Raw genomic sequence first — 27,584 nt, 5'->3', positions numbered from 1 at the left:
ATGGCAGGGGACATGGCACTGCTGCGGAGTGCGCTGCGTGGAGGTGTGATGACAAGGGGCTCAAGTGCGAGTGGTGTTTTTGATGCAGAGTTAAACATTTGACCATTGCTTTAAAGAAGTTGTGCCAAGTTTTGGGAGCCATTGGTGGAATTTGATTAGGTGTCGCATGAAGCTTTTGTTGTGTAATGAGATATTTTAAAATGTTTCTATGTTTCTTCTCCCTCCTCCCTTCCTTTCGTGACGGTGTGTTTTGTTTTATTCCCCACAAATCAGGGGATGCTTCTGTCTTAATTATAGGATAAAGCTGATCAGGACAGTCCTTTCTGGAGGTTTTTGTGCAAGAGATATCCTCACCTTTATTTATATATAAGTGTAGAAGTGAATCTATGTGGGCTTTTTGTAGCCATTTAAGTAGTACGTTACACCAAAAGCAGGGGCTATTTCTTCATTGGCATAAGTAAACTGGAAAAATACTGTGTAGCAACTTTTCAAACTAATTGTACCTGAACTTGGCAGAAAAAAAGCAGCCATTTCTATGTAAGTATGCATGACCTTTCAGCAGAGCTATCTCACTGCCATTTATCTAAATTACATGGTGTTAAAAATACAGCCAAACAAGCCTGACTCTTATTAATTATGTGCACATTCTACTTTGGCAGCCTGAAATCTAATTTTATGATCGCATCGACTTATCTTTTGTCCTTTCAGATGAGGTCTAACGTGAATGTCATGCAACAGCATACGCGTTCATCAGTCAAAAGCAAAACAGTATTCTAAACAATTGTCTTTCCCTCTCTTTTTGCCTTTCTTTCTGAGAACAGATTTAATAGAAAATGTTTACATAGCTTCGAGAAGCAGGAAGGAGCCCAAGCCCCCCCAGGCCAGCGAGGTCCCCGAGCAGCGGCCGCAGATGAACAGCATTACCGTTTCTAAGAAACGCAGCTGGCTGCAGCAGAGCACGCACCGACCTCTTCCTCCTCCTCCTCCTCCTCCTCCTTCGGAAGAAGAAAACCTCTATAAGGAAACACATGGGGCTGTTATCCCGGTACCCAAATCTCCCATCCCGCTGCCTGAACCCGCAGTGCCGTGGGCTCCTTCTGCGTCAGCGGTGGGACGGGAGCACCCTGCGCGAAGCTGCGCTCCCGTCGGTACCCTGCCGAGCACCCCCAGCCCTGCTGCGCCGAGGAGCGTTGCTTTGGACTTCGGTGAGGATAACGATGCAGACGATGAAGGAGAAATATGGTACAACCCGATCCCTGAAGATGATGAGCCCGACTTGCCGAGGGTCCGCCTGTCTGCTGTGAATAGCCCTGTGGCTGTGGGTTCCCCGGCGGTTTGGTACAAAACCTTGCTTGGGGGTGACTTAGGGACAGCCACAGGTTCCCACGAGGGTCCCCCGCGCTCCACGGAGAGCATGGGGGACGGTCGGACGGCTCAGCCCAGTGAAGGGAGCCAGGCCGATGCCGTGCATCCTGGGGAGCACGCGCAGCAGCACCGGCAGAGGTTTGGCTGCAAGGCAGCCGGCGTGCCAGCAGCAGAGGACAATCCTGTCTTGAAGTGCCCTTCAACAGGTAAGAGGGTTCAGGAACATAAAAGTGTGATGTCTTCTGTTTTCTTTTAGAGAAATATTAAACTGTTCTGGTGTCTCTCTTTTTTCTTTCCCCTCCTCTTGTCTATATCGAACAAATTTTCAATGGGAACTCATCTCACGTTCATAAAAAGTGATTCAAATTGTGAGGCTAATACCTACTAAATGTAGAGCTCTGCGGTAGATTCTCAGCCAGTTTGTTCATGGCATGTCCAGGTGTGAATGTCCTCTCTGCTCTTTGGCCCCCACCTCGCAGAAGACCAGGGTTTTGCAAAGCGAGCCTGCTGGAGCCTGGCAGCGTGAGGGCACACCGGGTTTCCTTTGTTAGCTGGTGTCTAACCCCGGCCTTGGATTCCAGCCTCGAACCTACTTAATGTCTGCGGAAGTTTCTTTAACTTGCTGCCTGGGACTTTTTAATAAAGACTTTTTGGAAGACCGTGTAAACGCTATTCATCACATCGCTTTCTGTAATTGCTGTCTTGTTGACTGTCTCGGGCTAATCTAATAGACTGGAGAGGAGTGGTTTTCACTTTCAGAAGCCAGTCCCTTTGTTCCTTGTTATCTTTGGCTGAGTGTCCAATAGTCTCATTTCCATAATTACATTAAGTGTGTGAATTCAGCATCTTATTAAAGATTTTTCCCGGTCTATTAAAAAAAGCCACACAAAAATAAAACCACACCAAACAAAAATAAGCAGGAAAAAACCCCCAACACAAACCTTTCCAAAAAAGTATTATTTTTAATTTCTGACGTGTCTTACATTATCTTGACCTTAACTCTGGTGTCCTGTTGAGAGCTAGAAACTTAGTGTAAAGTTCAGGAGACATTCCAGGTTCCCCTCTTTGGAGAAAGTTCACGCTTTCTTTGCGCTGCCATTTAAGAGCCCGTGTTTCTGCCCAGCTCAGCAGAGGGGACCCGTCTGGGGATTGCCCTCCAGAGGAGCCCCCTCTGGGTTGCCCCCGTCCAGGCTCACCGTCCTGGTGGGCTTCTGGTCCCGTGTCCCGGTGTGCCAGGAGCTGCTGTGCCCGGATTCCCAGTGCGGAGATTGCTGCTGGGAACGGGGCTTGTTTGCAAAGGCACCAAAGCAACTGTGGTAAACAGCGGAAGGAAAAACAGTCGGTCTTCTCTTGTGGGAGCTCACATTTAGTTCTTTTGGTGGAAATGCCGTAGATATGGGTGTATTTTTAGTTGCAAAGTATGTTCAAATTATTGGGTGCTTATTTAGAAATAGCTCACTTTATAGCTGCAGTAAGCAGTTAGTCCAATTATATTTGCTTGCAAGATAGATGAAATATCATGTTCTTAGGTAGGGTTTTTTTTTTCGCCCATCACTGGAGCCCTAGGGGCTTCGGAGAGGTCAGTAAGCATAGTTGTTTTGGAAAGCTACATGTGTGTCCTGCAAACTGTTTCACCCCCATTTAGGTGGTAGGTCTCTCAATGTATAGGTGACTGTTTTTTAATAAAAATGAATCCCTTTGTGTAAGAAGAAGAAAGTCATAATTGTTTTCGCACTGAAGAAACATTTATTTCTGAAAGCAAAATTGTGCATTTCAAGGGTCTCGTGAAACCAGGAGAAAAGTGTTACGGATTTCCCCTGATTGGTTTGTTATGCGTGGAGTTAATTAAGCTACTTTAAATGCAGCTCTCCTTTTGCATGTATTGAATGGTGATTACATTGAATAGATTAATTGATGATGAAGTGGATCCCTGCTGCTCAGTAATTGGCTTTATTATGGAGAAGTGGCTTAGTTCTTCTTTCTAATCCAGTTAAGGTGTCTACAGTTATTTTCAGTCAAATTTAAAATGACAGCTCATCCGTACAAGATTACTGCGTGAAGAGCAACATGGCCAATTTAACTTTATTTGTGTTAAGACCTTGTTTGAATTACGCAACTGCAATGAAATCGATGTCTATATTCTCGGAGAGCTGTGTACATCAAGCAGTAACTCCTGATAAATGTGCAATTACTGCTTTGGGGAGAAGTCTGCTTATCTTTCTTGATATGATTTTATATATGTCAATATTGGTTAGTGTTAGAGTCTAAAATACTAGATTTTGAGAAGCATAGACAGAAAATAGTGGGGCACTGTAAAAGCCAACAAAACATATAGTTGTTCATTTTGTCATTTGCTGTTTTCTTCTTTGGATAATGGAATCAATTTAACTTTTAAAACTTAAAACATTGCTGCCTTATTTGGATTTCCAACTTTGTAGAAAGAAAATGGTCATGGATTTTTTTCTTTTTGTTATTTTTTGTGAGAGAGTCTTTATTAGACACAAGATTAAGAAAAAACATAAAGGATAGAATTTGGTTATTGGGAGTCTTTCCAAACACAGCAGAAAATAGATACTTCCTGTAAATGTTATCAACTAAATGGATCATAGTTGTAGAGGTGCTAATTTGCCCCATAGTCTTAATTTACGTTGCTAGTTCCTGGTGTTAATCTGGTTACTTTCTACAGTAAATGCCATTTATGTTAATAGGATTTGTCAGGTAATTTCCTTAGTGAATAATTCTAGCCATGCTGGCTGCTAAAAAGGAACTGATTAAAAATAAGGCTCCCCTATAGCAGAGCTTGGGAAAATAATGTGTTTTGTTTATGAAAAGTACACAAAAGGTAAGAGTAAGAAGGTAATTTGGTTCTGAGTTAGTAATGTAGAAACATAGTGCCAGGTCATGCTCTTAGGTCTGTGGGAGAAGAATTTAAACGGAAAGGACCCTGGAGGCTAGTTTTAATTTGATGTCTCCTTGCACAGGTAAAATGGTTATGATTGGAAAATAGGAATATTTTTGTTATGTATTGAATTTTTCATATTGCAGGTATAGTTTTTTGCATATATAAAATGTTAAAGTAAATTTTCTTTACAACTGTTTAGGAATGAACTCTAACTGTATGTTTTTATAGACGTGTGTGTCACCTGCAAAATGTTGGCAGAAAAACACCCCTTTATAATGTCAGCTCCTGCAATAGATTTACATCGTAGAACTCTGAATAGTGCCTTCTGAAGAATTTGTAATATTTTTGCTTTCGGGGAGGATTACTGTTTGAGGATTACTAATAGTCTCCGCCTAATCAGTGGAATGAATCATCTTGCATGTGTCTGTATCTCAGAGACATCCTGGTAGGACTTCTGCATTGCAGTTTGCCAGGATCTGGACTGTGCTTTTGCTACTGAAAATGTACGTGTGTTACCTGTCTGCATGGAAAATCCTGGTAGGAATCAGCATAAACAGATTTCTTTTCAATGTTGTAGGAAGTGAAGGTTGATACCATATTCCCACTTCACCCCAATAGATGCCAACTGGAGCTTGATGGGCGTCATAATTGAAACTACAATGCCCTTTCTCCACTTTGACCATGACCGCTATCCCAGTTTTCAAATACATCTTTTGGGGCCAATGCTGGCAAAGATTTTGCACGCTCAGATGTTGCAAGTGAGTTTCCAGCAGTATACATAGAGTGTACTGGGCAGCAGATCCTATTTACCAATTTCCTTCCACAATTTCAAATACTGTTTGCTTAATTTTTATTTTTTTTTTCCAGACGGAAGATGCTTTGTGATTTAACTGTTTTTTCAAGTGCAAGGAGCCTGGGTTTCATGAGGCAGAAAAGCAGTCATGCAAAGTATTTGCGTAATGTTTGAGATACCAAAAAGGTTTGGTATGTGGTAGAAAGGTCCCTCTGCTCTTTCCTTCTCCTGTGGAGCTGAAGCCTGTTTGTCAGTGAGATTTTGGGGAGCTTTTGCACATGCTTTGAAGGTCAAAGGCTTATTCGTGTATGTCTTTGATCCATGGGGTGATGATAGTGTAAAGACCTGCTGGTGGAAGAGGCAAAAGGATGTGGCTGCCGTGGAGTAGGAGCAGTTTGTTTAAAATAGTTGTTGCCTTTTTCAGTTGCTGATTTATACCAAGTAACTGTTTATATCCGCTGACTGGGGAAATAGGGGCAAAGCTGCTTTTCGTGCCACGAAAGACACAGTGAGGGGAGGAAATCTTTGTGAGAGCAGCCCAAATGTGCAGAGCTTGGCATCAGCTGCAGCGCTGACGCTTCCGTCTTGGTGCGACGCCAGCGTCTGATTAGAGCCAACTGTGGCTTATGTGCATCGCAGAATCATTAATGTTTAAAATACCTGCAACAAACTCCTGCTTGTTTGTAGATACTGAACTCTCTAAGTCTGGTCAGAGATCTGAAGTGCTGTTACACACACGTTTCCCTCTCTAGTGAGGTACCGCTGTTGAAGATGCTCTGAGGATCACCGCTAGGATGAAGAGCAGGCAGCAGTCAGCCCCTTCACCTCTTGGTGTGAATGAGCCTCGTGAGGCTACTCTGTAATCACCTGCTGTTTTAATTAATGGGTTATTTAAAGCAATTTATTTTATATCTTTTGCTCCTGTGAAAGTGATCCCTGGGTCGATGGGTTTGTCACAGCTTAATTAATGTCAGTGTGCACAGTGTCTGAAGAAAACAAACTACCGTTGCAGAGTTCTTAGAAATTTTTTTTTACCCTCTTAATAATTTCTCCATTCCTTGACTCTGAAGCATTATGTGGAATGGGACTCAGACACTGCATTGGTCAAAATAGTAATTTTTTATAGGGTATAAAAGACTTTTTTTTTACAGGTGAAAAGAGGAGATTCTTCCATTTATTATAATTAAGATGTTACATATAAATGTTACATAGAAACAAGTCCATTCTATCCCTGTTTTAAACGTTCTCTTTAGTTTTGGTTTTTTTTTTAGGACTTTTTCCCCCAGTTGCTGGTGTGGATTGAGGTGATGCTTTCCTCATATCTTAATTGAAATTGCTTGAGTTTGATACAGTATGAATTCTTCTCTTGATGGCATTTACAGTTCTATTCTGAAGTTTTCTATCAGAACAGGTCTGGAACTACCTGAGGATGAGAAGGTGTAATGGACCTGTGCCTCAGTAAATTCACAGCCTCTGGTGTCAGGAGAGGTGTGCTGTTACTGTCAGTTGAGGATCCAGATCAGTATTTCTTGTGTCATCTAGTGCAGAACAACAGTAGCCCTTTTTCACTCACCTGCCGTTTGCTGCAAGAGCAATTTTGACATATTTGGGCTTTTCTGTTTTGATTTGCCGCTTTTTCATTTTTAACACATTTTCTCAATAAAGCATTGGGTTGATTTAAAAATATTAAAAAGCATGAAGAATCTAGGCAGGAGAGAGACCTCGGTTTTGAAAGTTATAAACCCTCAGTGTAAGCTGTATTTTTTTTTCTCATTTTAAAATGAAACGGCTTAGAACTTCAACACTAACCCCATTATTTTAGAGAGATTCTTTCAGTGTTAGATGTAGTGTACTTATTAAGTATGTCTGGAGAATAGTAGGAAAAATTAAATTGCATACCAGCAATTTGTCAACCAGTTTGGTCGATCTCAGCATTTCCATTAGCTATGAGAGTGGCCATGTGGTACTTCAGCAGCTTGCTGCAGTAAGGAACTGATAGTGTTCTGACATACTCACTGACCTCAATTCATCGTCCCAAAAATAAGTTACAGGTTTTCTGAGGAACTTTAAAATAACTCAGAAACCCTACCTTAAGCAATGAGGAAAGTTACGTGTAGAATAAATATGTAATGAAATACGCCTGTAAAACGGCGTGCGTGGCTGGCAGTCGTTATGGCAGTGATGTATGTGCCCAAGCACATGTAAACAGTGTTAAGCAGGGTCAGACAAACGTTCTTGCTGTGCTGAATCATTGCCTACGTCTGGCAGGGGGTGTGTTGTAAGTGCTGATGATAGTTTGAGTCCTGTCTTGCCTTGGGGCAGCGTTGTGTAGGGGTACAGTCTGTCGGTGCCCTGGGCCACCAAGGGAACAGTAGTGATTGCCCTGTGGGCAGCTGGCCAGGTGGGCTGGGAGAAGGGGGGGTCTGTGTTCGTGCAGGACTGTATTCCCCCGGGCTGTTCGTGTCTCCCCAGTTGTATGTCTTTGGTCATGAAAAGGCTTTATCCTTTCATGCAGCTGTGAGCTGAGCAAAGTAAAAGGTGGCTTTACTGGTCAAGCTGAACAAATAGCTGATGGATGCAGCCACTGAAGATGTCAAGTCACTTGGACTTCGGTTGCGTTGTCCTTGAAAAGCTATTTTTCTTTCTTACTCATACTGTGTAAGTATGTCATAGAACAGCCCAGGTTGTTCAGAAGATTATCTGGTCCATTCTTCGGTGCAAAAAGGTGCCTAGATGAGATTACCTAGCACCTTGTCCAGTCACATCTTGAGAACCTCCAGTGATGGAGACTCTACCATGTCCCTGGGGACGTTGTTCCAGTGATTGATTGCTTTCACTGTAAAAAAAAAAAATATATATATATATACACAAATATATATATATATATAGTCAGCTGCATCACATAAAGCTGACCATACCTTTGCCGCTTTGGTAGTCGTTTATGCAACAGGTGCCTCTTGTGTTTCTTCTCTCCCTGCCATCCTTCTGTAAGGGTATTTTTAAAGTTTAACTGCTGGGATAGGGTGTGCGGTGGCAGAGCGAGTGGGGACAGGGACAGCAAGGAGCCTGTTTGCGGCAAAGCCTTGTAACTTGGGAAAAGGAACGAGGCGCAGCTCGGTTCCTCTGGCAGCCTTGTGAGAAACCTGTATCAGATGGGTGGGCTGGGAAGAGAAGTGTTACCGGACTGTGCTACAGCTCCTTTTGCAGCTTGTTCAGAGCTGTCTCATGTACACTCTTTAAAATTGCATGCATACCTCAGCACATTGCTGGCTTTAGTGGAACAACATGTGGCTCAATGCTGATGGGAATACCATCCTGCATAATACTCGACTGTTAAGTTCCTTCCAGCCGCATATTTTATTTTAACTGTTTGGTGCTGAACGCAGCAGAAGTTGGACACATAAAAGTCAGAGTGTTAGATTGACTCTTCAGTTTTAATGAGCTGGGGGGGAAATTTAATTTGCTGGCCTGCTTTTCCAAGCCTGTGCCAGAGACTTTTGACAGAAAGGGAAGATTAATGTTAGCGGGCTGAAGCATGGCACTGATTGCTGCAGAGCGCTCCAGACCAGCCCACCAGTGGGACCGCGCTGTGATTTGCAGTACAAGGGAAGGCTTTGTCCGCTTTTATCAAACACCATATTTCTAACTAGCTGCCTGCCAGAAAAGCACAGCAGGCGTGCTAGAAATAGCCCTTCCCCTGCAAGGGGACTACTTCCATGGGATGCAGGGCTAAATGAATTTTCCTCTGTCGCTCTGGAAAACAGATTCTATGCATTATTTGTCATAAATGAAACTTTCTCTTATAATGATACTCTTTTAAGCAACTCTCTGCAAAAGTTGTTAAAGCCTATATATTGTTGGGACTAGAACTAGTCAACTAGTCTTTAGGGTTTTTTTGGGGGGAGGACACACCAAAAACACAACGAATCACTTTGGTCAAAGACCAGATTGCCTGATTTAGCTGTTTAAGTGAAGTATAAAAAGTTAGTTATAGTTAAATGGTAAAAATTATTTGTATGAAAAGGGGACTTGTAAAAATCACTAGCTGTATGGTGATATGGACTTGAAGTGGTTAGTTTAGAATTAAAGCAGTAAGCCTTTGAGAGACCTGTAAGAGCAACCTGTGTAAAGTACGATTTACTGAGTATCTTGAGAAAGCGGTGCTGTTTTCTTTCTTTTTATATGCTGTAAATAGACTTTCCCTTTCCCTGGCTAGCAAGGGGAGGGTGACAGATGGATATAGGTGTTGGAGTCTCTGTGAGCTGCTCGGGTGAATGGCACAGGATTAACGTCCTTGGGGGCCCCGTGGTACCCGAGCCTGCAGAGGCAAGGCTACGCTGCTAAAATTTGCAAAGTGATGAGTGAATGGGGTGGTTATTGCTGGCAAGGACCACTATTGAAAAGCCTTCAAGGGATAGAGAAGGGACTCTTAAGTGAAAGCACTCATGTAATTTTATTGGTATCTATCATTCTGGCCTCAGTTCCCCTCTTGCATGCTTCATTAACTCATGTAAATTCGTTGCCTTTCCTACAGTCATTACTGCCTCATGCTGGTGAAAGTGAGAAAAGCTCGAGCTATAACTTGATGTTTGGATTTCCTCGAGTATTGGAGCATGAGGTGAACCGCAGGTTCCTGGCTGGGCAGTACTGGCTTATGTCTGATCGTGTTCCTTAATTGGTTGTCTTTTACTGCTGAATTGAAGGAGTCTTTTTTTCTCTTGCCCTCTTCAGCATGCTGTTATGATTTTTTTTAGGTGGATTTTTTTTTTTTTTGGTACCTTGAAGGGTGGGTGATTTCCCATGACAGTGTCACTTGGGAACTGTATAACTTTAAGCCCTGCCATGGGGTGGTTGTGCCAGGAAAGATGGAAAGTTGCTGGCAGGAATGAGGCAGTGCAGGATGCAGCTTTTGGAAGGAATAAATCTTTGTTGTGATCCTCATCCTGCAGCGGAAAGGAGGAGCTGACAGAAATGGAAGAAGAGGTATAGACACTGCCTGCGTCTGCATAGGAGGGATTTAGGGCTCTTTTGGGTAGCAGAGGGACATGCACAGGAGCATAGCAGTATTCTTCACTAGAGACGGGTGTCTGTTCTCTAGACTTAAGAGGAGTGGGCAATGCTGATGTGTTGGCTAAGTAGCTAACTGCTTCGTAGACAAGGGTGCATTTGCCATGTTCCAGTGTTTTCCCATTTCAGACTGGTTTTGTTGCACGTGTGCCCTGCGAATGCAGCCATGTCTGCTTGTACAGGGGATGCAGCTCAAATGGATCGAGCTGAATGCAGCGGGTGAGATAGCCCGTTTGTTTATATGTAGTTTCTGGCCCTTTCATCTCCATAAAGCAGAACAAATCTGGCTTCTGACTATGAACTACCAAAGTTGGCTGTCCGAGTCAGCAGAGCACAGCTTTCTGAGTGCTCGTGAACATCTGACTGATGAATGAATGATGGTTGTCTGAATGAATTGTGTTTATCAAGTTATGACAAATCAACATGTTTTCCCCTAGTTCAAGATCTATTTTTTCATTGCTGCGAACTGCAGATACTGAGCGGTTTGAAAATTATTATTCTTTCTCTTCTTCCAAAGGGTCTGGAGTTGTACTTGCACACAAGGCTGATATACCCTCAACAGAGGTTTCTCCTCCAAGTCCCAGTCCTCTGAAAAAAAGCGGATCAATCAACTGGCCTTTCCCCGATAGAATTAAATCTCCCAGGACTGTGAGGAAGCTTTCCATGAAAATGAAAAAGCTGCCAGAGCTGAGCAGGAAACTGAGTGTCAAGGGAACTTCAAGCCATACTAGTTCAGATAACCCTCCTTCCCTGCTGAAAGGCAGCTGCCGGGATACAAGCCATACAGTGTCTTTGCCATCTTCTGGAAACTCAACCACCACTGCCAGCAGGAATGTGATAAGTCGTTACCATCTCGACAGCAGTGTGTCGTCGCAACACACCTACAAAAAGAAAAGCTCAAGGAGCTCCAAGTCCTACAACAAAGGTGGTTACCTCAGTGATGGCGACTCTCCCGAACTTATAACAAAATCAGGTAAACATGGGCATGAAACCAAGTGTGGGAAAGGAAAGGAGAGCCTTCCAAGCAACAGTGGTAAAACTGAAATAGATATCGATGCTTTCAGACACTACAACTTTTCTGATCAACCCAAGTGCTCTCAGTACATCTCTGGACTCATGAGCATTCACTTTTATGGTGCTGAGGACTTAAAGCCGCCAAGAATAGACTCAAAAGATGTCTTCTGCGCGATACAGGTTGACTCAGTAAACAAAGCAAGAACAGCCCTGCTTACATGTAGGACAACATTTCTAGATATGGATCACACATTCAACATAGAAATTGAAAACGCTCAGCACTTAAAGCTGGTGGTGTTCAGCTGGGAACCCACCCCGCGGAAAAATCGGGTGTGTTGTCATGGCACAGTGGCTCTTCCCACTCTTTTCCGAGTGACAAAGACGCATCAGCTGGCTGTCAAACTGGAACCGAGGGGGCTTATTTACGTCAAGCTGTCGCTCATGGAGCAGTGGGAGAACTCTCTTGATGGGCTTGATGCAGATCGGGAGCCTGTGATGTTTGGGGTGGATGCTCGAAAAGTCGTAGAGAAGGAAAACGCCGGCTTGATGGTGCCACTTTTGATGCAGAAATGCATTGTAGAGATTGAAAAGAGAGGATGTCAGGTACTGTGCGTATTTTAATCTGTTTTGTTAATGTTTCTGTGTTGGGATAGCGATTGTTGCAGAGCATGAGCAGTGGGGGGGGAAAGGGGAATTAAAAACACCTTCACATGTCACTTTTTTTGCTTTGCTGTTGTTTGGTGAACATTGTGATGTGTGAAGAATAACAGGACAGTGTGAAATTGATGCTTCCAACTCACCCTTTGTGAAGGAGATAGACACTTGCTCGCAGTCGTGCTTTAGGACTAGGGACAGTGAAATGAACCTGCAGCCCCCACCATGCAGTCACCCTTAAAAGGCAGAGCTGAGGTGAGAACATGAAAATGCCTGATTCCTGAGACACAGATCACTCTGTCAGGACATAGTGTATCTACCCGCAAAAATAAACATATAATGTTCCCTCCTACCCAAAACCGAGGCATCGTGTGCAGTGACACAAAGTGATGAGGACAGATCTTGTGACAAAATTGTACTCGCTGTGTGCAGTCTCAAGCCAACATGCCGAAAACTTGTCTCTGCCATGACTTTGATTGTGCACAGCATTAAGAGGAGGAGGAACTGAGGGGCTGAATTGTTTCCCAGCGCCACTGCTCTTTGCCTTTCTTCAGGTTGTTTCCAAAATTAGGGCAGGAGGTGAGTGCTGTAAAGCAGCAGTGCCCAGTGTCTTCATCCTAATACAGTTTATCAGTTGTCATCCTAATACAGTTTATTGGTTGATGTAACCTAATGGACAAAAATAGGTTTGAGAAATGAGGTATGGAAACAAACTCCCAGTTACGGATGCCAGACAAGACGTCTGTTAGGAAGAAAAATGCACAGTGCTAAGGTGGGATGTTCCCCTTGGCAATTAATTTGAAGCGGGTGGGAGGACTCTTGCATGCTGTTCCACAGCATATGTGAGCTCTCGGTTTCTTTTACACCTGTTCTTACTCAGGTGAAATTGGGTAGTAATCACACCTACCACTGTTACTATTTTTAATTGCTGACATGTAGTCCAGGTGTTAAGAGATTAACTCTGCTATTTATAACGTCGGTCATAAAACACAGACAGAAATGGCATTTCTGTGTAATTAGTTTGCTGGAAGTCACTACTGATAACAACCGCGTGATTCTTCTTGTGAATGCTCTCCTAATATTACGTAAATCAGTGGAAAAGAGAAGTTTTATTTTTTCCAATGTGTGTGTGTCCTATGGTTGCAGCATTTTATTTTGGGCTTATTAGCACCTAGTCATGCAAATGATATTGGGTAATCAAGGCAACACTGGTAATGAAGCGATTGGGATCTCAATTGTCTGAATGTACCTGGTGCTTTTGAGCATGAAATCTAATTTGTGTATTTGCACAGGGAGAACCAAAAATGCAAAATATACAGTTAACTTTTTGTTCTAACCATCTGCTTGTCTGACATTTGACTTTCCTATAGATTGCAGACTACTGGCATGGTATGGCATCTCCACCTGAATTTCAGATGTGGCATTAGACAACTTTAGAGTGAAAAGAAATTGTCTTAGGCCATACTAGACCATACTCAGTCTTGGGAAAGCGGGAGTACAGATTCCTTTGAGTAACTTTCCATTTATTTAAACAGGAATTAATAGATGTCCAGACAAAGACTCTTGTTTGCAAACCTAGATTTGCATGGTGTAAGTCAGTACAGTCTAAGTCAGGGTGCTTTTTTGGTTTTTGTGTCTTTTGAGTCAGTGTAGTTTTTGACTAGCTATTTACTGCTCAGTACACCTGCCTATGAAGTTTGTTAAAATAAAAAAAAATTAAAATATTTAAGATGTAGTTCCTTAATGTCATAGGAGTACTTTGTATAAATGGTATGGATAAAAATGAAAAGTAAATAATGATAAAATGCAAAATTTAAGCACATGAAAGCACATGATTGAATTAGTAATCCAGTCCAGGAGTGTTGTGTGTTTCGTTCCTGTCACCTTGAGCATGACAAATAACCCCTGCTTTGCATAAAACTTTTCATACAATTTGAAACACGTGCAAGTCATCATCTTGTCATCTTTAAAACAGCATTTTATAGATGTAATGATGGAGTAGTCATAATTCTCTTGAAACCTTGGTTACTGGTATCAAATATAATTTAAATTTTGTTTACTGTCTGGCTTATGCTGTATTTTGTTTCCTAAGTTTGCATAAGAATCACTAAATTGGAATCACTAAATGATTCGAATTTAAAACATGTTCTGTCAATAAAATACTGCTCAGCATGTTCACTGTTACAGAAAAACATGAGCATTATTCACTTACCACTTAACAGTCTGAACTGTGTCTGTTGTGTAATGTTTGATAACGTACATTATCATTTGATGTTAACTGCTTGCACTGTTTGAGTTTCCTTAACATACGTTTCCAAACAGTTCTTTTTATTGCGTTTCCCAGATGAGACGAATCACAGTGTCAACCCCGAGTCCCCTGCGCAGGAAAATAACTGGCGTGTGTCTGTTGTTTTTGCTCCTAGGTGGTAGGCCTCTATCGGTTATGTGGCTCAGCAGCGGTGAAGAAAGAGCTCCGAGAGGCGTTTGAGAGGGACAGCAAAGCTGTGACTCTCTGTGAAAGTCAGTACCCGGATATTAATGTCATAACAGGTAATACAATTTCTAGCTTCTCTTTTAATGTAGAATTGTGCCGTGTTCATAATGTACCTTTTAAAAGGTGAAATTGTGCTCTGAACTAGTTTTCTGTTGTCATTTAACAGCCTGTTAACTGCTGCTTTGTATTGCTGAAGGTTAGGTGAGAATGAGCGCAGTAACCTTGGGGATGTGTAAATGTGAAGCGGCAGTGATTTGGAGGGAGGAGGGTACAGAAGGAGCCACTTTACTAGTGACAGAGGGAGGTGGAAGTCTGAAAGGAGCCGAGGTCCCCGGCACAGGTTGAACCTTTGCTGGTGGTTCGTGTTGGAGTGAATCTTGGGAAAACTGGGTTCTGATCAGACACATCCGCTGTGCTGGTTGCTCTACAACATGTGATCCAAGGGCCATCTCGGATCAACCCATTGTCCTCCCTTTATGTTGGAGATTGCAGGATTTTTGGAAACAGATTTCCCATCATCTTGTGCAGTCTAGTTAGAGCTACAGGAACGTGCCTTCATTTGGTCATCTGCTTCTTTTAAAACATTATTAAATAGCAGCTTTCTCCTGCTCACGGGAGTGGCCCTGTCACGCAGCAAGCTCCTGGCAAAGGTGGGAAGGACTGGTGGGAGTACAGGTCCAGGAGTCCTTAGGAAGCCTTTCTGCATCTGCATCAGCTCTTTACGTGAGTGTTTTCACATGACTTGCACTGCACAACTAAAGTAAGTTGTTGAGGGTTTTGGGTTTTTTTTGTTTGCTTCAAAGTGGAACAGTTTTATAACTATTAATACTTGTTATGTAAACCGAAGTTGATCTAATTTCAGGCATCACTGAGTAAACCAATTGCTCTGGGAAATTAGGCAGGAGCATTCGTTTCCTACGTATCCAGGGATGGAAAATGTAACAGCAGTAGTCAGGGTATAAATTTTCTGTGGCAAAGCCCTGTCTGTAACATCCAACATGCAGGTGGACAAGACAGCACCTGTTTGGTGGCTTATTTCATTTCAGTGTATTGGGAATGAATTTTTTTTATTTTACTTTATAATTATACAAATTGGTGTCAGAAGATATTACTTGATGAAATTTACTGGGTTAAATAAACCTTTTGGTCCAGCTAGTCAGTTCGCCTTACTTGCCTTGGCTGGTTTCGCTGTTGAGTTCAGTGCACCAGTTCAGTTCACCAGTACCAGGGTTCCCAGCAGCAGAAACTTGGGTTCACTCTGATGGTGTGCACCCTTTATAAGGAGGAGGTGTACAGTAAAGTAAATAGTATCAAAGATCTGTTAAACTGGATAATTTTCTTCTTTTTACAAATAAATTAATGACAAAAAGTAGTGATAATTTCTAAGATCAGCTTGTACCATGAAATTACTGAAGTCCTGTTTTCTTCCCGATTTTTGTAAACCAACTCAACATCAACCAAAAGATTCAACGAGGCCAAGTGCCGGGTCCTGCATTTAGGTCATAACCCCATGCAGCACTACAGGCTTGGGGAAGAGTGGCTGGAAAGCTGTCCAGCAGAGAAGGACCTGGGGATGTTGGTCGACAGCCAGCTGAATATGAGCCGGCAGTGTGCACAGGTGGCCCAGAAGGCCAACAGCATCCTGGCCTGTATCAGGAATAGAGTGGCCATCAGGGCTAGGGACGTGATTGTCCCACTGTACTCAGCGCTGGTGAGGCCCCACCTCAAGTACTGTGTTCAGTTTCGGGAATCTCACTACAAGAAAGACATAGAGGTGCTGGAGCACGTCCAAAGAAGAGCAAAGAAGCTGGAGAGCAAATCTTATGAAGAGTGGCTGAGGGAGCTGGGGTTGTTTAGCCTGTGGAAAAGGAGGCTGAGGGGAGACCTTATCGCTCTCCACATCTACCTGAAAGGAAGTTGTATCAAGGTGGGGGTCGGTCTCTTCTCCCAAGTAACAAGTAATAGGACAAGAGGAAATGGCCTCAAGTTGTGCTGGGGTGGTTTAGGATGGATATTGGGAAACATTTCTAGGTAGATGTGGTGCTTAGGGACATGGTTTAGTGGTGGTTTTGGCAGTGTTATGTTGATGGTTGGACTCTATGATCTTAAAGGCCCCTTCCAACCTAGACAATTCTATTATAACTCAGAAGCGGGGGGGAACCCTCTGCTGCTTTCTTTCAAACAGCAGAAACTGTCTGATACTGACTTGTAAGCAGGCAAATGGCAGACTGCTATTTGGTTAGTGTAAACTTTTGGCTAATGGAAAACTTTGTGGGGTTTTTTTTTTTTTAATTTTGGAATGATAAAAATGGCATTGCACTCCCACGCTACAAGTAATCATTACAATAAAACAGTATTTGCAGGAACGGTTCAGGAATATCATGGGAAAGGGTGTAGGAACTTAGTTTTCATCCATATACAAAAGAACCTGTAACATTTCATAATGCAGCAGTTTACTTGCATGCTGCTTTCCTTACAAGGAAAAAATAGTTTTAAGAAATTACTTTAAAAAAGTTTGAATTCTTTCCCCAGGTTCCCCTGCAGCTGTGCTGTGTGATTGCCATTAGTGCCCGTGTTAGTGTTGTGTTGAAAGGACTGAGAGCAGGGGTCCTGCGCCAGCTGGGGGGAGTGGGGAGGGAAGGGGTATCTGCACCCAAAACTGCTGCTGACCAAAATGCAGCCCACTCTCTAATTAATTTTAAACACCGTGGTCTGGACTCAAAGGGGAATCTGCAATTTTTGCTGAACAGACTCGAAGTACCCACCGTGCTTAGTACAAGGAACAAAACAGCCTGCAAAACCTCTCTTGTATACATTTAGGGAGCGGAGTTGGGAGGGAATGTTTCCCCTGATGTGTTACTGCTGTGTTTGCAATGCTGAGGCCGATGCACATGATTCATAGTTTTATAAGCCAAAGCATGTGTTCCATAAAATATGAATCTTCAGCATAAATCTTGGCTGAAGTGCCGCCTTCTGTCCTTTTTGAAATTTGAGTCGCACTGCTTTTCCAAAAGATGAAAAAGATATTTTTTTTTTTTTGACAGCTCTCCAAAGACTAAAGAATGAACGTTTAATGATTAAATCTTGACTGAGAAATGCTCTGGGGATTGGCGCAGGCGTACACACAATTAAGTGTGCTTGTGGCTCAAACTGAAGCGTGCAGCCAGTCTTCAGAACTGACCAGTAGTCATGTTGTTGCCTCATGTCTGTTTGCATCCACGTGAATTCATATCTCTGCATAAAGCATGCAGTACTGTTAACAGTTCAGTGGGTCAGAAAAATGAGGAATTAATGAGGTGGATGGCAATTTCTGCTCGCTGTCTTAATTTGTTGTGTGTGGTTGTGTCAAGGGGAATGTGCCAGGGGGCTGGCAGCAGCGGGAAGCGTAGACTCGTGGAAAAAAATAACAGCAGCCTCTTACAGGGCTAATTTAGCTGAGTGAATAGCAAAAGGATTTAGAAAGGTCAAGGGGCATTCATGGCTCCCGAACTATCCTGTTATTCAGGGCTAAGCAGGAGAAAGTCCTTTGGCAGGTGGTGGTCCTATGACTGTGGATGCTATTACAGGAATTCCTACTAAATGATTATTAATAGGTGGTTGTGAGTGTTTCAACAGTATAAGCTCATTTGATCATGACACACCGTTTCCTACTGTAAGCTGATTCTGGTTTCAGCCTCCCACTCAAAAAAAAAAAAAAAAAAAAAAAAAAAAAAGACCGCGGTAAAAGTCAACATCTCTTGCTAGTGTTTTGCTTATGGGAAAAGGAAAACATCCCAAACCATGTTGTACTACAGCAGCTTCTGCCATGTTTGTCCCATAAATATTTTAACTAGCTAATCCATGCATGGATTCCGTCCTCTAAAATGAGGGGAAGAAATAAAATTTGGTGGGGAGGAGGGAATATGAGTAAGTTATTAAACAAAAATCTAGCCACTTAAGTGGAGCTGTAACAGAAGTGGCATATTCTTTTTAAAACAAACAAACAAAAAACCCCAAACCACCAGAGGGAATATGTTTTCAGGATAATATGTGGGTGGTTGTTCTCTTTTTTTATATTCCTGATGGGAGGTTCCCATTTTAAGCACAGGGCAGGCTGTCAGGTGCTGTGTGGTACTCTGCAGAGGGAGAAATTTTGTCTGGCTGCCCCATGCCTGATGCTGCACAGAGGGATGGTCTGGCAGCTCCTGGGGCTGATGCTGCTTCATTTAACGCTGCTCGTACAACATGGCTTGAACAGCTGCGTTACTGCTAGGTGCAGTACTTTTTTTTTTTAAAAAAAAATGTTTATACAGGTAGAAACCAGCTTTTACTTGCCTTCTGCATGTAAACATGGCTGTGATGGGAAAAATGTTACCTTTCATTCCCTGTATTTTTTTAGAAACAACCTCATAGCAAAGCCCACTGCTATACAGTTCAGTTTGCAGTTAGGTTATAAAGATTAAGTTTATAAAAACTGTTGCTTTGTTAAATAGCACAGTGTGATGGTATTTGCTGTGATTTGGGATTTTACAAAGCTATGAGGAGTGCAGACTAAAAACATCTTCTACCTTTCCAACTTTGCCTTTTTGGAGGACAGTCTGCATTTATTACAGTACCCGCTTTCAAAAAGCTTTTTTTTTTTTTTTTAATTCACCATTTCTTCTTAACAAAATATTTAAATTCAGTTGTGATGTAGGTCAAACGGGTAGATATTTGTGGCACCGAATGCATTTTTTAAGGAAAGTAAAAGCTGCTGGAAGGCAGGCTCGTCTTGTTCTGTTTTCTGTGTCAGTTGTGCTGGATGCGTTGCTGCTGGGTAGCATTCTGCTTGTGTCCTTCCCAGGGGGGTGCTGTTAGGAGTCTTAATGTTTGGGGTTTTTTAATTATTATTCTTACAGTCACTGAAACCCCATTCAAACTGAAGTATTGGCCAGCCTTTAAAGCTAGCTTACAAGAATGCAAAGGCTCAGTTCCTTCTTGTTTGTTTGCCTCTGTGGCAGGAATAGATGGAATAGACGTTTAATGAACCTGGTGGCTGCATCCCCTAGAAACAGCCTCTCCTCCAGCACATCCCCAGCACGTCACCACCTGAAATGGTGCAGTATGGCTCTGCAACTGGGAGGGCTCAGTGCGTGGCTGTTTCAGCCACTGTCTCCCGTGGCTGTGAATTACATTTGTCACAGCAGAAGCGAGCGGTGTGCTGGGGGACGCAGAGTCCCCAGAGGCACGGAGGAGTTGGTCTTTCCCTCTTGAGGACATCTGTTTGGTTGGTGCTTTGGTAGGTGAGAAAACACTGCGTGCTTCACCAAATGTGCCGCTGGTACTGGGATGTTTGCTTATAGTTTTATAGCTGAAAATAAACGGAACAGAAAAATGAATTGCCGGTTGCATATAAAGGAGCAGGTGTCATCAGGCTGAAGACTTTGGTGTTTGTAGGAGCTCCTTTCTTTGGACAGGAGGGGACTGCTAAGAGGCCTTTCCTTGCCTGTCCCTCGCCCCGATCAGGAGGGGGACCTGGAGAGATGCTCACCCTGCGCCTGGTGTACCTGCTCCGGCAAGGGTGCTGGTGCCCCCTGGCCTCATGGGGATGTTGCAGAGATACCTCCTGCCTCGTAGCTGAGCCTGTGGGGATCCCTCACGTACCCATGGTCCACTGTGCCCTTTTGCTGTCATCCTCCCATCCATCGCTCCCTGGTGTGAGGTTTGTCACTGCCACAGAGGATTTTCTCATGGGACAGGTGAAGCTGATGTGCCTTAGTGCTCCCAAAAATCACTGGAAAGTGAATCTGCAGCTTGTTAAAGGCCACTGTTCTTGTGTCTCTTGTGAAGGCGTCCTAAAGGACTATCTGCGAGAGCTACCCTCTCCCCTGATAACCAAGCAGCTCTATGAAGCAGTGTTGGATGCCATGGTGAAAAATCCCTTGAAAATGACAGCAAGCGGTTGCGAGAATGACCCGAGTGACTCTGAGCACACAGCAGCCCTTCTGGATTGCCTGCCAGATGTTGAGAAGGTGAGCGGTGTTAGCAGGTTCAAGTAAATTGCGTGCTTCAGAAAATAAAGGAACATTTTCACACTGGATATAAAATGTGTCAAAATGCCTACACCTGTTTCCTGACTTAACAGTCTGCTTGGATTTTTGATGCTCCACGTCTTTGAAAATACTTCTATGCTGTGATTAATTGGAGGGTCTGCATTGCTGGATTTATTCCGGTTTGCATTTCATATTGTCTCCATAAAACTGAATGAAAAGCTGTGATCACTACTTTTATGTTGTTAGATCAAAGATTATTCCCGTGTGGTGTCCTGCTCCATTTCTGTGTACTACGGTGTCACTTAGTTATACAACATTTCTGTGGAGCTCTCTGATCTGTATGTCATAATTACATGGGCAAATGCATTCCTCTGCCCTAAACATGTGCGATGAAGCCTTCGCTTCCCGTACTGTGCAGTGTAGTAGTGGGGTGCGCCATTCACCTGTGTAGAACACCACAATTAGGCCATGGGAGAGAGTGAGCGAGTGGCCTGCACCGTACCTGGAAGTTACCTGGAAGCTTGTTTTGATGCTGAGGTCATATTGAGGGTTTCTTTATTTTCTAATCTACCTGGATCGTCTGTACTGCTTCTGCAGCTTCTCTCCCCTCCCTGATGTCCCCTTTCCACTGTGAGAAAACTCATCCATGTAAATCTGAAATCAGGTAAGAAACAAGCTGAATTTTACCAGATAGTCTGTCTGAACTAGTCTGCTCTGTGGTAGTCTAATACAGCTTTTCTAATTCATCACTTAGATGTTCCATTGACGGGTGTTGGTAGAAAAACCATAGCTATCAGCCTTGATCTTATTCCTTTTGGGCAGCAACATTAGGATGTCAACACCACCTTCGTCTAGTGTTTTGTTTCCTGAGCAGTATTTTGTTCTTTTAGGCTACTCTGAAGATGCTGTTGGATCACCTGAAACTGGTGGCTTCATACCACGAAGTAAATAAGATGACATGCCAGAATTTAGCTGTGTGTTTTGGGCCTGTGTTACTGAGCCAGAGGCAGGAGACCACCAACCATAACAACAGAGTCTTCACAGACTCAGAAGAGCTTGCCAGTGCCCTGGACTTCAAAAAACACATAGAGGTTCTTCACTATTTACTCCAGCTGTGGCCAGGTACTGTTTCATGAGTCTGAGCAAGGGAAAATGTCAGACCATTACTGTATGTTTGTACTGTGCCACAGTGTACATTAATTCACAGGATGACTGAGCAGCATCAGAATTCTTAAAACACGAGGTACTACGGTGTCACTTATTAATCTAAAGAAATCACGACAATTTTATTATCTACTCTTTGTATTAGGTCACTTTGTTTAATGGGAAGTTTGTTGTTTTAATTGCATTTTTACCAGATGGGAGAGTTTGAGTAGAATGTAAGAAGTGGTGAAGAGTGTTCTATTTGAGTAAAGACAGTAGAAAAAACAAACGCAGTGACAGTAAGGTTTCCACATCTGAATTAGGGGGGTTGGGGAGTGTTTTGTTTCTGGTACTTTTTTTTTTCTTTCTGCTCTCCTGCTTTGACCATTCAGGATTGTCTGTGTATGGAATTCATTAGTCGTTTGGTCTCCGAGATACCTGAAACAGTATTTTAATTCTGCCCTTGTAATTGGGCAGAGTTGGGAGCATCCTTACAGCAAGAGCTGTGCAACTTCTAGCTGTTTTTGCAGGGCTTTGCCTAAGGAGAAATGTTTTTAAAACAAAACACAACAAAAAACCCAAACCAAGCAAGCAACAAAACCCAAACCAAAACGCCCTTAGTACCTTTTAGCTTCCACTTCCAAACTTACTTAAGAGGTCATGTGCTTTCACACAATTTGGGGTCAATTGCCAATAAGAAGGGAGGTGATTCTAATCTTCCTAATAAACTACCAAAGTAGAAGTGCAGGTAACTGTTTCTGCTAAGATCTGCCTTTCAAATGGGAAATGATCGCAGAGTGTTCGTGTTTCCCCTGGTATTCAGAGAGGCATAAGCCAGTGGAAATAGCAGGATGGCATCCGGAGCCCTGGGCTTCATCCCGTGGTGAATTCCTGAGCGGTGCTGCTGCTGCGCAGGCACTGCCCGAGGTCAGGAGCAGACGAAGGTATTGCAGGTTTTCATTTAAACAGGGAGAGTTTGAGGGTAATACTGTGAAACAACTTAACATTGGATCTGATGGGTTTAGTTTTGTTTTCCAATAGTCGTTGGGCAAGCAGCTGTTGAGAGCTGCCCAACCATGCAGGAGATGGTTGTGCTGTGCTGTAGTATCTTCCTTTTTCACAGTGCTCTGGCTAACGGTGTGGAGAACTGGTCTGTTCGTAACACGAATAATTTAATATCCACTTCTCAGATTTGAGCAGTGTAAACCCTGTAATTCTCAAGGCTAAGAGAAGATTCAGCTCATCTAAAACAGCTTCTTAATTCTTCGCTTATAGAACACAGTAATTGCTCTTGGGAAACTGCTGAATTTCTGCACCAATTGAACATGAAATGGAATTACAGTTAATTTAAATGAATAATATTCCTGATTGGGTTTGTTTCTAAATTTATTTTATTTTTACTTGATGAGGAGGAGAGCTTCTTTTTATGGGAGACTTGGGGTCACCTGGCAAACGTTGGAGGGTCACGAACACGGCAATACTGAATTACAGATGCTGTGGCTGAATTTGAGCGAGCCGGGTGGACTCTGCTGCTCTGTGTTCAGGATACAAAATATTTCTCAACTCATTTAAAAAGCGTTTGGGGAAAGCTCTCCTCCCCCCCATCACCTTTCCCCATTGCAAACATTCTAAAGAGAAATTGCCACTGCCAGCTAGGGGGTTCTCAAAGCATTTTATTCTGGAGGGCCCAGTAAGGTCTCCTGACGTGTAAGCTTGGGTTGGCAAAGACCTGTAACTGGCAGATTCTATACAATGATTAAAAACGGAAAAAAAGTGTCTGTTTTTTTTGTCTATTCCTAGACATGAGGTATAAATGAATGTGCAGGATAGGCACATGAATGTGTAGTCTTTGTCTTAGTAGTTCATAATCGAATGATGTAAGATGTATGATCTTGTTAATTAAAGGGGGTTTTAGGATTGCAAAGTAGTATAGGAGTCTACACTGTATTGTTCTTAACGCAGGTCATCTTAAACAGTCTCTGCTCTACTTAGTAATACTTGTTAAGTTTTTTTCTAGAGATTTATTTTAAATTTGTAAGGTGGGTTTTTTTTGGGGGGGTCTGTTTTGTTTGGGTTTTATTTTAATTACGAGAGAAAGAATTTTCAGGGAAGGTTTAATCCTCTATGGGGTAAAACTATGAAGTATCAGGACAAGTGAAGCAAATGCTAAAGAAGAGAGATGACTATAAGTTCACTTGACCCGCACAGCCTAATTGCCAGGTTTGTGAATAGCCCACTGAGGTCTTTCAAGTGCTCGAATGTTTCTTGTGATATATCAGATACTGGTTAGTATAAAGAATATTCTGAGTGAGGCAGTGATTTCAGCCAGGCTGGGCTATTTCTTCTTCGTTCCTCTTACAACAGTTTCCACCTGGGGAGTATCGCTGGGCTCCTTCCTACTGCCAGAGCGGCTGTGAATTGGAGCGTGTTGCTGCTGTGTGTGCTGCTGCGAGCACCTGCACCTGCCTTATCGCTTAGCAATGGGAAAAGAGTTTGGGAAAAAAGTCAGTGCAGGCAGCTAATGTACTGGAGGAAAAGAAAACCCCAACAAGTGTAGTCTCAGTTGTGTTGTCTAATTTTCCCCCACCACCGAAGTCTAATTTATCATAGTTTGCTTGCAGGAGACATTGCTAGCCACACTGCTCGGATTTTCAGCTGAGTGGGCGAGTTGCTTTCCAAAGGATGTCACCATCTGGGAAGCTTGAATTGCTGCTTGTGGACGATGAAAATGGCAGCGCTTTTTACATTTTTTTGGTGTTTGTTTTGGTTTTGGTTTTTTTCCATACTCTGCTGACCTGATAGTGGCCGTGCCCTGGAGTCACCTCCTGTGACAGGTGACCCTGTGGCTGTAACGAGTACACGCTGACCACGCTCTGGGTCAGCACCGCTGGGAAACTGCTGGCTCTGCTTGCTGCAGCCTCAGGGAAACCTCCTCTGCCTGAAAATAAGAGCAAGAGGAGAGTTAGTTTGACATATGGTGCAGCTTCGTGATGGGCTTGAGGCGATTGAGGACATTTCTGCTCCCTTGTTAGCTGCAGCTGGGCAGCCCCAAAGCTGCTGACCACCAAAAATGTCGAGAAGCTTTCAGTCAGGTCAGTGAGCCAGCACAGGAGAGACGGGAGGCGTGGGTGGAGGAAGAGGGAGACCAAGAGCTGTTTGGGCAGTGAATACTGCGCAGGACGTAATCATGGATCCCTGGGGATAGCTGATGGCGTGGCTGCTGGGGGAAGCAAAAGGCGGTGGATGTATCTCTGCCCGTAGGATTGTGCATCGCTGTAAAGGGGGCAAGAGGAGAGTAAGTAGTAGAGTTTTCCATCACCTTGAAGGGATCGCTGAACGCTGTCCCTTGGCTTGCAAGAACTGTGCAGGGCATTGTGCTCAAAGGGAGGTAAAACACGAAGGCAGAGAGGTGAGCAGGTGTACGGCATACAGTGTAAACAGAGCAGTTGGACCCAACGGAAGGATCGCAGTCCGGTCCCTTACATTTAATCTCCTGTAGATTGAAACAGCTCGATAATCAACATGTTGTGCAATACTTCAATTTCCGTATTTTTCCAACCGAAAACAAATAGTCCTTGTTCAGTTAGACCGTGTAATACTGGCAAGTTATTGTTAACCCATGGCCCTTCGTCTTAATGGAGCGTAGTCCAACAGAAGGGCTTTTGTTATAGTAAGGGGTGTGGGGGGGAAGTAGTGATGGTTATTGCATGTTACTGTGCAAGATGTAAAGTAAGACTAAAATCCCCTGGAGAGACCTGTAATGCAGGCCCAGAAAGAGAAGCATAGAGCACATCTCAGGACTGAGCCTTTGCGCTGGGGTGTGAGGAGTCTAACGAGGAGTGGGTGAGACACTGAACCACACGTGTTTGCGTGCGCCAGGCTTTCAACGGCGAATGGGAATAGAAAGCCTCTGCTTCCAGTTACGAGAGGTAGCGGTCTGTTTAAAACAAAAAGAAGTTTTGCAGCTAGGACATTCAGTAGGCACAGGTCAGTGAACATATTTGTGCTGTTTGCCATAGGAAGCCGGTAACAGCGGAGGAGACTGTTAGTAACTTGTGCTGTATAATCGTGAGCTCAGGTAACATGACCGTCCGACCTGTTTGAGTGTACGTCTGACGTGGGGTTGTGGCTGCTTAGAAAAATAATGCATAATGCAAACGAGCTGCTTTTAATGGCGCAGAACACTAGGGCAAAAGAGAAACACAGGAGTTCAACTCTTGGTGCGTCTTGAGCTTCTCTAGGTGTTTCTCTGTGGTGGTATTTTTGTTGTGTTTTAACCTCTTTTGCTGTGCCTGCTTTCTGTTACGCTTATAGCCTGGATGAAGCGTGTGAGCTGAGCTGTTTGCTTTTCTTTGACCCAGAGCCGAATGGTGATTAACTCACCCAGTGAATTTAATCTGTGCTCTGGGAGTTTCTACTTTTAGATAGGCTTCTCTCCATTGCAGTTTGAATCTGGCATGAATTGTAAAAACTGAGCTTTTACAGTAGTTTTTCTAATTATTTTATACCAAACAGCAGCGGAAAACATCGTAGCGGAATGTGTTGGCTGTAAGCTTGCATGCGTTCATGCATGCTGTTAGCGTGTGACGTCGAGGGAGGAGAGTGGGCATCTGTCGTGGACTTTTCGTTTTGCAGTACGGATTCAGCCCTCACTCTGGTTTAACTTCTCCTCTCTTCTAGTGCATCACTCGCCTGCCAAAGAACCAGCACATCTGAATGCATTTCCCGAGCACCCATCTTCCTTGAATTACCTCAGACCCAAGAGGCAGAGACCTCAGATGCTGAATCTGAGCGGTACCGAGATGTCTGGGGTGCTCAGACCAAGGCCAGCAGGTCTAGACAGCCCCTCCAGCAACCGCTACGCTGGAGACTGGAGTAGTTGTGGGGAGAACTACTTCCTAAACCCAAAAGACTGCCTGAGTGAAGCAGACTACGATGACGTCCCTTCGGAAGACACGGAGAGCGGGGATGACAGCAGCAAAGCTGAGGAGTCGGATGCCTCGCTGAGAGGGCCGCAGCCCGTCCCCGTGGAGCACACCTTTCAGAGCTATTTGACCATGCAAGCAATAGACTCCGCGGTGGATCACAGGGCGAACCTCAAAGACCTGCAGGAAAGTATTGATACTCTGATAGGAAACCTGGAAAGGGAACTCAACAAGAACAAGCTAAATATGAGTTATTAAATCCTGTCCTGCATGACGCCTCCTCCTAGTGCCTCTGTGCCCCTCACCAGGCTTCCAAACACCTGTGTGAGGAGTGATGGTGGCCTTGAACACCGTGTGGTAAGGCCACAGCCCACCTTGCATTAACGAATTTTAAGCCATTCCGTGACATTTCTGCTTTTTTGTTAGAGAAGAAGGTGTTGGCCTGATTCTGGTGTTGGAGACAACCTTAGAGAGACTGTGAGGTGATTCCACATAGTGGCATTTCTCCCTAAAAATACTATGCACTTAGGCGGTTTGGGCAATACCTGGCAGAAGATAAAGCAACATCTCTGCTGTCGATGGCAGCAGAAGTCCTCATTCCTGAAACCCTAGCTCCGGTACGGATGTTCCTCTTGGAAGAGGACGAACGCTGCTTGGCCTGAGGTTTGCAGCATGGGCTTCAGATAGACTTGTTTTACTATATATGCAATGGCTGCTATGAAAAATGCTTTATATATATATAATATTTATATATAAAGTTTTAATTGTACAAATAATAATGTATTCCTGTATTAACACTTTTCAATAATTATTTAAACAAGCAAAAATTAAATATTTTTCTAACCTTGTTTGTATATATCTATGTATAAATGTGCATGTGTCTGTAGCCACCTTTGGAAAGGAGGAATTAGGAAATGTGACTGTTTCTAAGAAGAGGTGGTGTGTGATGCCAGGGTGAAGTTACCCCTTGGGTAACGCAGCGTTGATTTATGCACAGAAACATGGCCAGAGAGAAGGCAGGGTGAATGATTAATATAAATGACCTTGTGTGTCGCATCGGTTCGCAGGTGTTGACTATTAACTGTCTCTCTCACACACCCACCACACTTTCTCTGTTGGTTTTTTTTTTTTCTTCTTTTTTTTGTTTGTTTTTTCCTCCATGTATTTTTAATATATAAAGAAGGTCTGGAATGTATTTACTTTTCAAAAAATACTT

The 27,584-nt window shown here is 43.4% G+C and overlaps 1 protein-coding gene across 1 annotated transcript; it reads left to right on the top strand.

The window, feature by feature from the left end:
* SYDE2 (synapse defective 1, Rho GTPase, homolog 2 (C. elegans)) lies at nucleotides 1–26,626 on the top strand. The gene is made up of 8 exons (XM_009884883.1): nucleotides 1–64; nucleotides 822–1,571; nucleotides 10,257–10,346; nucleotides 10,645–11,744; nucleotides 14,219–14,345; nucleotides 20,098–20,279; nucleotides 21,191–21,422; nucleotides 26,124–26,626. The coding sequence occupies exons 1-8, from the start codon at nucleotides 1–3 to the stop codon at nucleotides 26,624–26,626; spliced, it is 3,048 nt and encodes a 1,015-aa protein (XP_009883185.1).
* Nucleotides 26,627–27,584: the final 958 nt, after the last annotated feature.

The sequence above is a fragment of the Charadrius vociferus genome, unplaced genomic scaffold (assembly GCF_000708025.1).
Source record: "Charadrius vociferus isolate BGI_N301 unplaced genomic scaffold, ASM70802v2 scaffold163, whole genome shotgun sequence".
Taxonomy (NCBI): domain Eukaryota; kingdom Metazoa; phylum Chordata; class Aves; order Charadriiformes; family Charadriidae; genus Charadrius; species Charadrius vociferus.
The sequence above is the reverse complement of the archived record's forward strand: the minus strand, read 5'-3'. Positions and strand labels throughout refer to the sequence as shown.